The sequence below is a fragment of the Pyrgilauda ruficollis genome, unplaced genomic scaffold (assembly GCF_017590135.1).
Source record: "Pyrgilauda ruficollis isolate IOZ18807 unplaced genomic scaffold, ASM1759013v1 scaffold21, whole genome shotgun sequence".
NCBI lineage: Eukaryota > Metazoa > Chordata > Aves > Passeriformes > Passeridae > Pyrgilauda > Pyrgilauda ruficollis.
In genome coordinates this window covers 9,523,137-9,533,865 of record NW_024520318.1, presented here as the reverse complement: position 1 = coordinate 9,533,865, position 10,729 = coordinate 9,523,137, and the positions used below count along the sequence as shown (strand labels likewise).

General features: G+C 57.8%; 1 protein-coding gene across 1 annotated transcript; it reads right to left on the bottom strand.

Moving 5' to 3' along the window:
* Window positions 1-141: 141 nt before the first annotated feature.
* Window positions 142-10,729, bottom strand: LOC121353844 (mucin-4-like). The gene is made up of 11 exons (XM_041468004.1): window positions 6,442-10,729; window positions 5,074-5,213; window positions 4,625-4,789; window positions 4,189-4,344; window positions 3,568-3,698; window positions 2,648-2,736; window positions 2,070-2,249; window positions 1,498-1,650; window positions 1,169-1,288; window positions 833-874; window positions 142-708 (listed from the first exon to the last, which is right to left on the bottom strand). The coding sequence occupies exons 1-11, from the start codon at window positions 10,727-10,729 to the stop codon at window positions 692-694; spliced, it is 5,481 nt and encodes a 1,826-aa protein (XP_041323938.1). The 3' UTR covers window positions 142-691.

The window sequence follows — 10,729 nt, the reverse complement described above, 5'->3', positions numbered from 1 at the left end:
TGCTCAAACCCTTCCAAGGTCTTATTGAACAAACAAGATTTGACAATGATTTAATTTTTTTTAAGAAAGGAAGATGCTCTCTCACACACAAAAAATTATTTTTGATCCAACATTTCTGATCATGGGGTTGCATTTTGCCCTCACACACCCAGCAGACGTATTGATCTGATTCTGGCTTGATCTGGAGAATTGTCCCTTCTCCTGAGCACTGGGCCCAGGGACCACTCAGGGAGGGATGGCTGGGAAACAGAAGTGGGGGACAATACAGGACAGCTCACAGGACAAGCCTGGTGCACCCTGGTATTTAAGGGCTTGGCCACAGTTAACCCACACGTGGTGTTTAACCCTTTCCAAGGGGTCCAACCTCACCCTGCAGCATGGGAGCACAGTGGGATGTGGGAAGGACAAGAGTGGTGTGTGCAGTGGCGGGTACCTGCCCACCTCCCCACCAGTTCTGCCCCCGAGCTGCATCTGGGAAAGGACAACTAAAGCAACTGAATCCTTGGGACAAGCCTGGGTTAGAAAAGTGAACTTGTGCCAGGGCAGGTAACTGCAGGCACTGGCCAAGTGAGCTGCCCTGCGTGGTGGGCAGGGGTGATGGGTTCTGTGGGGGGACACGGGGGAGAGCAGATCAAAGGGCTTGGAGGATCAGCCATGGCCCAGAACGTGCTGCAGCTGTGCAACCTCACAGTTACTTGTCCTCTCCGTCTGCAAAGAAGAAATGAGATTTGCTCAGCCACCTTCTCCCTGAGGGGCAAGCTGGGAGCCCCCAGGGCATTTTCTTGCAGGGGCACAGGGACAGAGGGAAAGGAGACCCCACAATCCTGCTCACCTGTCTGCTCATCTGAGTCATTCTCTGCCTCCTCCGAGGAATCTGTTGAGGGTTGCAAGAAAGCCCCACATCAGCTTACACCATAACCACATTTGCTGTGGTCCTCCTCACCTCCCAGTGCCATTACCCCCAGACTGTGCTGGTGGTTATGTGCTGAGGGAGATGCCTCCACAACCCCACACAGCCCAGGGCATGGTACAGCAGCCCAAAACCCTTCCCCCATCTGCTCAGGGCTCTTGCTGCCTTAACCACAGGGAGGCTGGAACATTCCCACTCCCCTCCCAGCCCTGGGCACCAAGACAGCATCACCCCAGTGCACAGGAGCTGCAGACCCACCCGTGCTGGGTGCCTGGTATCCATCACAGCCAATCTTCGGCCTCTTCTCACTGTAGCGGGCGCAGAGGTGGGCACTGCCCGCCCGATTACAGCACCAGTCATACAGCTTCAGCTCCTGGTCTGGGGGCAAAAAGGAGAGTGAGGGGCTGAAGGGAAGGGGAGGGAGAAGGGCCGGTTCCAGGCAAGGCTTTCCTCAGCCTTTGGCAGCTCCACATTCCCTCCAAGTGAAACAGCATGTCAGGAAACAGGTTGGCACAGAGATTAAAATTGTTTACAGGCTACAACAATGCCAGCCTCGGCCAGGGGATGCCAAGGCTGGCTGTGCTTACCACGGTAGGGTGAGGCCTGCCTGGAGTTCCTCCAGTACCTCTCCTGGCGCCCCTCGATGAGCTGGCTCTGGCTGTCGTACAGGCAGCGCACGCCGGCGCCGTGCTGGTTGGGGGAGGCCGAGTGCAGCATGGAGACACGGGCACCCCACCTGCCTGAAATGGGGCAGCAGTGAGCCTCAGACAGCTCTGCCCGGCCAGCACACCTGCCTCAGGGCAAGGACTGGGCCAGAGCGGGCTCCTCGTTAGCCAGCACTGCCACCACGTCACCCACGGTGCTACAGGCGTTTGGAGGAACTGATGGAGACCATCCAAGTGGTCCCCCAGGGGGAGACCCTGGTCCCCAGCATCCCCATGCAGGTCAGATCAACTCCAACCAGTCTAATAAGACAAAAAGAGGTCAGCCCTCAATCCTCCTCACTTTTCCTGTCTCTGAAGGGTAGGTCAGTCCCCCTCTCCTTTTCCTTAGGGTCACCTGCCCACCCTGCCAGGTGGGACCCCAGCCACTCTTGCAGGAAAGGTGGGGAAGGACAGCTTGGGGATGGGGAGGGTGAGGTAGCAGCATGTCCACTTGCCTCCACGGCTGCTCTTGAATCGTGGGTCCTGCTGTCCTTGCTGCAGGGAGCAGGGGCAGGTGGGCAGGCCCTGGCTCCATGCCCGGGGCTCCTGCTGCTGCCCCGTCCATGCCAGGCACTTCAGCCGGTAGTTGATGCCCACGCGGCTCTCCAGCTTGTAAATCCACAACCCACGGAGGTCTGAGCAGGGAGAGAAACCATGAGCTGTCACCTTTGGCCAAGGGGACCACAGGGACTTTTCTGTCTCGAAGTGAGAGTCATGTGGTGCTGATGCTGGAAGCTAAGCCCACGCTGACCTCCACCCTGTGTTCAACAGCCACCCAACAGAAGGGAAACAGGGGGAGAGGGTCTTGTCAAAGAAGAAAACCTTGGAACAGAGCCATTGGCACAAAAAGTGACCATGGGCACAGCAGGGATGTTTCAGCCTTAGGGCATAGCGGGTACCCAGGGAAAATGTGCTTGAGGTGGAAAGCCTGGCCTTGAGAAGTCAGTGAGAGCCTTGCCACAGTGGCAGGCTGGATTTCATTCCCTGGGAATATTCCCCTCCTTGTGAACCCACCCCAGCTGTGTGGCACTACCTGTGTTGTAGCCCCTGAACTGGTCAGGGCGATATTTAGCAGCTGGAGGTCTCTTAGTCAGGTCATCGTTGTGGTAAAAGCCATCTCCACTGAGTGAAAAGAGGAAAAATCAGGGGTTGCTCTTCCTTGGTGGGATTATCCCAGCCCCAGCAGCCCCAGCCCCAGCCTGCCCTTCAGCCATCCTGACCCCATGCCAGTGGAACTGCAGCACCCACGTGACAGCTCTTGGGACAGGAGGGCAAAGGCATGAGCTGCCCCAGCCTGCTTCCTCCTCTATATGGGGTACACTTTTTGGGTGCTGCATCAGGGCCTGAGCCCACAGGCATCTGGAGACCCCCACGAGCAGCTTCCATGGTTTCCAGCATTTTGCCAGGCGATTTGGAGGAGAAGCCCCGAGTGGTCAGACACAGGCACACACACGCCTGTGCTGCCCGCGCTTCCCATCCGGGCCACCTTTTCCTTACCCAGCTGCAGCAAGCAGCTAATGAGAAAACCCTGGAGACGGCGTGTACAGGGCAGGACGTAATGCGAGGAGGCAGGAAGCAACTGCTCCGGCCAAGCACGGAAATCCCTTCCCTCGCCTGGTGCAAAGTTCAGCAAACATCCCCTATTTCCCACTCCTTCCACCCAAACCGCCAGGATGCTGGGGGCCCAGGACTCCAGAGGGATTTGTGGATCTTACAACAAGCACAGCCCAGCAAGACAGTGTGCTGCAGCATGATCCAGTCCCTAATGGGGTGAATTTGTTTGTGAGGCCCCTATATGTTAGAATATATGGGCATGCAGACCACATCTGGGCTGTCCTCATCCTTGTAGGGCACTCCCAGGGATACGGGGGAAGGATTCAACCAGTGGGAGCTGTGGGTGGGATGCATCCCAGTGCCCAGAGGAGGCAGGGATGGGGTGCTGAGCTGCTGTACCTGGTGTAGCCGATGAGCACATTGGTGGAAGTGAGCCTGGTGTAATCCCACTGCATGCCTCCGTCCTGGTACAGCATCAGGACGTAGGACCTGAAGCCATCAGTGGTCAGGACAGCCTGGTACGTGATTGTCTGGGGAGAAGCGTTGCAGACAGGTAAGAAAGTGAGTGAAAATGTGGGGTTTAAAACTCAGGGTGTGGGGCAGTGCTTGCTGGGAAATGGCCAGGCTGAGGTCTGGAGGGAAACAAGGCAAACACAGCTAGGCCTGGTTCACATTTCACATGGAAAATGTGATGGTTTTACTTTGAAACTGTTCCATGACAAGCTTCAAATTCACCCAATTTTATGCCTCTGAAAAACAGCATTTCTGGTATGCAATAAACTCCCACCTCCTTAAAGAGAAAGGTTTTATGGAATGGGGGAAGTTCAACTAAAGGTGTCCCTCAAAAAACCTGAAAACCACCAAAACACGGGCACAGCCCAGTACTTTTTGACAAAATTCTTCAAGACTGGCCTTTGTCACAAAACTGGTTCTTATTTTCAGGCAGAAAGAAGATCATTGCCTGCGGGCCTTGGTGTTTTTAGACAATTCAACAGCACCTGTGTTCCATCAGTCCCTCACCTTCCGGGTGTCAGTCCGTGCTGCGTGGACAGGTGCCCTCTCCCAGGTGATTTTCAGGGTCCAGACTGCAGAGTAGGAGGACCTCAGGTACTGCCGGACCTTGGCTTCCACGTCACGGACAAACGGCGGCTTGGCCGTGTTGAGGGTGGAGAACTCCTGTGGGTTGGGAACACACACGTCTGTGTCAGCTCCCAGAGGGACAAAACAGGCCTAGACTGGGGTCACGCACAGACCCCTGTAACCAAAGTGCTGGATGGGATTTGGATGGCTCAAGAGGTGACGTAGCACCAACAGCTCTTAGATTTGGCTCGGAAAAGGGAAAAACCATTGATGGGCTCCATTAATTACACATCTCAAGAGGCATCCACAGAATAGATGATGAGCTTATAATCAAAAGGTGTTTGGTGCAATCATGCTCCCAGGTGGCTTCACTCACCTGGTAAAAGGTGGTGCCAACACCTCTGGAGAAGTCAGCGTCGTCCCAAAATACGGCGATCATGGGGACCTCTTCATGGCCATTGAAGCCACTGGGAGGAGGGCTGGGGTAGGTGAGGATGTTGTTGTCCGAGGCTGGGAAAATGATCTGTCCATTGTCTGTGAACTGAGCAGAGGGATCCCTCCATCAGGTGAGAACAGGACCAGCAGCACTCCCTGGTGTGGAGGGAGCAGCCCTCCCATTTCCAAGTCCATTTTGAGCAATGCCCAAGGAAAGCCACCACCTGCCACTGCTGAAATGGCCACAAAGTCACCTCCTGCTGCAAACAGACCACAGCAGCATCCCAATAGCTTTGGCCCCACTAGAGTCCCATCCCAGGCACCTGGTGCCTCTCCCAGGGCTTTAGGTGATAGCCAGTTTCCCAATGAGTCAAGCCCAAGTAGACTCACGTAAAGAGAGCTGCGCACGGTTTTCCCAAATGGGAATCCAGTCTCGGGCTTGAAAAGTGGAGAATTAAAATCCACTCTCCTTTCCACATACTCCTGATCATTTTCTCTTGCTCCATACCCATAAAGGGGCACAGCTGGAACTGGAAAAGAAAACAAACAAAGAAACAATAAAACCAAACCACATTTACAGCAAAGATTTTGGTCTGCATCAAAAATTTAAAAGGGCAGAAATTATCTTGCTTCTACTGGGACAGAACCTGGGCAGCAGAAGGATGGGGGGTCACTGCTTAAAGCCTCCAGGGACACTCTGCATGTGGCCTTCCCTTGCAGGAGTTTGTTCCCCCACTTTCACTGCCTTACACAAACACAGCTGCCCTAAACCTGCTATGATGGCCTTTGTGGTCACTGTCCCCTGCTTCAACCAGCCCTGTTGGGACACTGCACTGAATCACTGCCATTAGGAGGGGAAGAACATTGTACAAGGACTGTGGCAGGACACAGCACAGAATTTAAACCCACAGCTCTTTCTAGAGACTTCTACAGCCTCCAGCTCCCTATTTATGTCTGTCAAAAAAAAACACTTTGGAGGGGATGGGTTTTCCAGCTGATGGGAATGTATTGAAAGCAGGCTCAGCCTGCCAACATTACAAGTTCATGTGCAGGGGCTCCTCGTGCTGTGTCTCCCCCAGGATCCTGCCTTCAAATAGATCCCTTCTTTTCCGGGCACTGAATGTCCCTGAGGATGGTCCAGCAGGAAGCCGGATGTGCTAGTCCCACCCAGGCTGCTCTGCGAGCATCACGTACCTGCAGGACTGGGCAGCAGGGCTGGGGCAGCCGCTGGCACTGCTGGTGGAGCTGGAACCACGGGGGACGATGCGCGGGAGGTGACAGTGGCTGTTCCTGGCCTGCCAAGCACCTCTGTGCCTCTGGGCAGAGGGGCTGCTGGGGCTGGGCCGGCGAGGGCCGGGCTGCAGGATGTGGCTGGGCGTGCAGTGGCTGGGGATCTGCCCTGGGATCCCCCCCGGACTGGGAAGGCTCCAGAAAAGCTTGACCCAGAGGTGGCAGGGGCTCTGTTTGCCAGGCTGGTGGTCAGCTCCCTGTCCAGGGACGGCTGCAGGGCAGCAGGTGATGAGCCACCAGCAGGTCCTGGCCCCGGGGATTTTACTCCAGGACTGCCAGCAGTGATCCCAGAGGGGGGAAGGCCAGGGAGCACAGCACTCCCTTCTCCAGGAACAGGGCTGTTGGCATCCCCAGAGGGGGCTCTGGGGCTTCCCAGCTGGTGGGGAGGCAGGAGCAAGGCAGCCCCCCCTGGCACAGCAGCCCCCAGCTCTCCCTTTCCCCCTGCAGAGGACCCCACTATCGACTCACGTGCCGAAAGCCCAGGGCTGGCAGACACCCCCTCTGCAGAATCTCCTCTCTGTGGAGCAGAAGGTGGCACTGGGGCAGCGTTGGGGAACATGGGAGCGTGAGGGGACGCTCCTCCCAAAGGTGCTGGCATGCCTGAGGCCACCTCATCTTCAAGAGACCATGACTGAGAACCTCCAGCTTCTTCTGGCAGCCCACCTGGTGACCCTGGCAGCAGGGGGCTGCTCCCACTCTGGGTGCTTGGTGCAGAGTCGGGGTCCCCACTGGGTGCCAGCCCCGAGCTCGGCCCCTGTCCAGGGAGAAGCAGAGAACCAGCCACCGAGGTGGTCATGCCCCTGGAAACACCGCTGTTGTCTGGAGCCACTGGGACCAGGCTGGCACCAGGGGAAGGTCCCCCATTCACTGAGGCTCCTCCAGGCACCTCCACCACATTGACTTGGCTCAGTTTTCCATTGGAAAGTTCGGTATTGACACCACTTTGGGTGCCAGGGGCAGACTCAGAGGCTTCTTGAGGGCCAGCAACCTGCAAGCCTGTGTTCAAGCCACCAGCAGCTCCAGCAGCTCCAGGAAGGCCTGCTTCATCAGCAGCCTCGCCTGTCCTCCCAGGTGATGAAGACCCATCTGTGGATGAGGAAGAAGATGCAGACTGCAACACATCTCCCATTTCTCCATCAAGGCTTTCTGAACCAGCTGGTCCCATTCCAGTAGGAGCCTGGGACTGCCCTGTGGACCCTACATCACCAGCCCCTTCACTTGCCCCTTCTCCTGCAGCAGGAAGGATGCCAGTGCCAGCACCCAGGGCGGGCTGAAGACCTTCAGCAGCACTGTCTGCTCCTCCAAGGGCACCCAGGCTGGATGGGTCTGAAACAGAGGATGCTGCGACATCACCGCTGGGAGAGGCTGAACCAGATGAGGAACCTGTACCAGGCAGTTCACCCTGCTGAGGGCTGACAGCTGAAGGACTTGTCTCCATGTTGGGATTTTCACTCCCTGCATTTCCTGCCTGTGCCACGTCCCCTGCACTCTCAGCCCCCTGCACCAGACCAAGCCCTGGGCCACTTTCACCATCCGGAGAGGCCGGGGACAGACTGTCAGGGCCAGGGGCTGCAGATGAGATGGGTCCTGCTTCATCCCCCCTTGACACAGAAGGTGCTGCTGCCACATCACTGGGAGAGGTAATACCTGATGGGGAACCAGCACTGGGCACTTGATCCATCCCAGCTGCTGCTCCACTCCCCGCAGTGGAGCTCAGGGATGGCTCAGACTCAATCCCACTGCCTGCTCCTTCCACTGCTGGCTCTGCTGTGCTGGCTCCTTGCCCTTCTGCTGCTGGCAGCCCCACGTTTGTGCCAAGCTGCTCCCCAAGGCCAGGTGATGGGGGTCCTACGGGTTCATGGACTGCTGAGCTGGGGGTATCCCATGCCAAAGTCGAGTCGGTGTCTGGCCCTTTGGCCCCAGGGAGTCCTGCTCCCACAGGAGCACCAGCTGCTGCTCCCCATGGCTGTGACCCTCCAAAGGATGGAGAGCCAGGTGCTCCCTGGGCAGCACTCAGGTCAGGGCTCACTGGTGTCTCTGCCTCAGACACGGGGCCAGCCACTGACCCCAGGGATGGGGAAACAGCCCCAGGAGCACTGGCAGATTCACTGGGCAGGTCCCCTGGTCCTTCAGGCCCTGACAGATCAGACTCCATTCCAGCATTGTTGGGAGGTGCAGGACCAGGCAAGGACACTTGTCCCAGTGCTGGGGCTCCTCCTGTTCCTGTTCCATCCCCAAGTGCTGATGGAGGGGAAAGTTCAGCATGTGCCATATCTCCTGTTTCTTCTGCTGGCAGCTCTCCGGTGTTGGTGAGGTCCTGCTGAGGGCTGGCAGCTGAAGGACTTGTCTTCTTGTTGGGATTTTCACTCCCTGCATTTCCTGCCTGTGCCACGTCCCCTGCACTCTCAGCCCCCTGCACCAGACCAAGCCCTGGGCCACTTTCACCATCCGGAGAGGCCGGGGACAGACTGTCAGGGCCAGGGGCTGCAGATGAGATGGGTCCTGCTTCATCCCCCCTTGACACAGAAGGTGCTGCTGCCACATCACTGGGAGAGGTAATACCTGATGGGGAACCAGCACTGGGCACTTGATCCATCCCAGCTGCTGCTCCACTCCCCGCAGTGGAGCTCAGGGATGGCTCAGACTCAATCCCACTGCCTGCTCCTTCCACTGCTGGCTCTGCTGTGCTGGCTCCTTGCCCTTCTGCTGCTGGCAGCCCCACGTTTGTGCCAAGCTGCTCCCCAAGGCCAGGTGATGGGGGTCCTACGGGTTCATGGACTGCTGAGCTGGGGGTATCCCATGCCAAAGTCGAGTCGGTGTCTGGCCCTTTGGCCCCAGGGAGTCCTGCTCCCACAGGAGCACCAGCTGCTGCTCCCCATGGCTGTGACCCTCCAAAGGATGGAGAGCCAGGTGCTCCCTGGGCAGCACTCAGGTCAGGGCTCACTGGTGTCTCTGCCTCAGACACGGGGCCAGCCACTGACCCCAGGGATGGGGAAACAGCCCCAGGAGCACTGGCAGATTCACTGGGCAGGTCCCCTGGTCCTTCAGGCCCTGACAGATCAGACTCCATTCCAGCATTGTTGGGAGGTGCAGGACCAGGTGAGGACACTTGTCCCAGTGCTGGGACTCCTCCTGTTCCTGTTCCTGTTCCATCCCCAAGTGCTGATGGGGGCGAAAGTTCAGAATTTGCCAAGTCTTCTGTTCCTGCATTCAGCAGCTCTCCATTATCAGCAGGAGATACTGAGGGCTGAAGGGCTGGAGGACTCATGTCACTCTGGGTATCTTCATAGGGACTGGCATCCCCTGAACCTTCTGCCTGTGCCACGTCCCCTACCCCCTCAGCTCCCTGACCTTGGATCCCAGCAGTGGGCCGTGCCAGTCCATCAGGTTCAAAAGGCGCTGGGCTGGGAGCATCTGAATCTGAAGTCAAGCCAGTGCCAAGTCCATCGGCTTCCTGGGGCATCTCTGCTGGCTCTGGCTCCAGATGGAGAGATGGAGACACGGCTGCTTCTGGGCCAGCAGCGAGGTCAGCACTTGCTGGTGTCTCTGCTGCACCATCAGCTTCAGGCAGGGTGCTGGCTCCAGCCTCTGGGGCCGGGTGAGCATCCCCAGGAGCACTGGGGGTGTCTGTGGGGGATGTCAGAGAGTCAGGAAGCAGCAGTGGCTGTTCTCCAGTGGGGGTCTGCCGTGGGGCAGGCTGGAGGGACGGACTGGCCAGATCCACAGCTCCCACATCCCCTGCAGGCAGGGCAGTGGCTGAGACTGGGAGATTCGTGTCACTCCGTGCATCAGCGGGAGCCCCTGGTGCCGGCAGTGAGGTGGCAGTGTCCTCGGCTTCCTCAGGCGCCACTGGTGCCCTGCTGGCTGCAGGCGGCAAGGCTGAACCAGAGGCGTCTGATGACATCCCGGGAACTCCCTGCCCATCCCCATCCCCACCATCGGATGGTGTCAGCGAAGTGTCTGGGCTCAGAGCCTGGCCAGGGAGGAGGGAGGACTTCCCAGGGTTTTCCATTGTTCCTGACATCACTGGGCTCTCTGGAGGTAGTTGGGATGAGTTGGCTGTGCTGTATTCACCATTTATTGCATCTCCTGGATCTCCAGATTCTGAAGCCAAGGGACTTTCCTCACCAGCTGGGGCCATTTCTCCTGCTGGCTCTGGGTTAATGCCCTCAACCCCGCCCACTGCTCCATCCTGCTGGGTTGGAAGCAGCTCCCCAGCATCAGGACTGGAGCCTGAGGATTTGGCACTGGCTTCACTTTGAATATCTTCAGGCAGGATTACACCTTCCTCGACTGCTCCCTCGGCTGTGGTCAGCCCTTGGCTCAGCAGCACAGTGACACCAGCAGTTGGCTGTGGCACCCAGGTGACTGCCAGTGCAGGGGTGGTGTGGAGGGATGTGGTGCCAGTACTGAGGTCTGTACTGATGTCCTCCTTCACATCCTCAAGGACAGGGGTGGTCCCTAGAGGGACATCAGGAGTGACCTGTGGTTCATCATGCACTGCTTCTGGGGTGACAGCGGGGTGCTGTGTGGTGATGGCAGCAGCAGTCGTGGCCGCATTGGGAGTAGCTGAATGTCCCTCAGTACTCTGAGTCGTGTTAGGAGCCTTGGTCCCGTTCACCAAAGCCGGCACTGAAGGGCTGTATTCGCTCGTCGCCATCACTGGGTCCACCTCAGTCCAGGGAGGGAAGGTCTCAGCATCAGCTGCTGTGGTGCTCCTCTCTGTAGCATGGGGCCACTCGTCCTCTGTTGTCAT

Coding starts and splice junctions, on each gene's coding strand:
- LOC121353844 (XM_041468004.1), bottom strand. CDS start 10,729: ATGACAACAGAGGACGAGTGGCCCCATGCTACAGAGAGGAGCACCACA. Junction 4,790..5,073: donor CCGTGCGCAGCTCTCTTTAC/GTGAGTCTACTT, acceptor CCCTCTGCTCAG/TTCACAGACAATGGACAGAT. Junction 875..1,168: donor ATACCAGGCACCCAGCACGG/GTGGGTCTGCAG, acceptor AACCCTCAACAG/ATTCCTCGGAGGAGGCAGAG.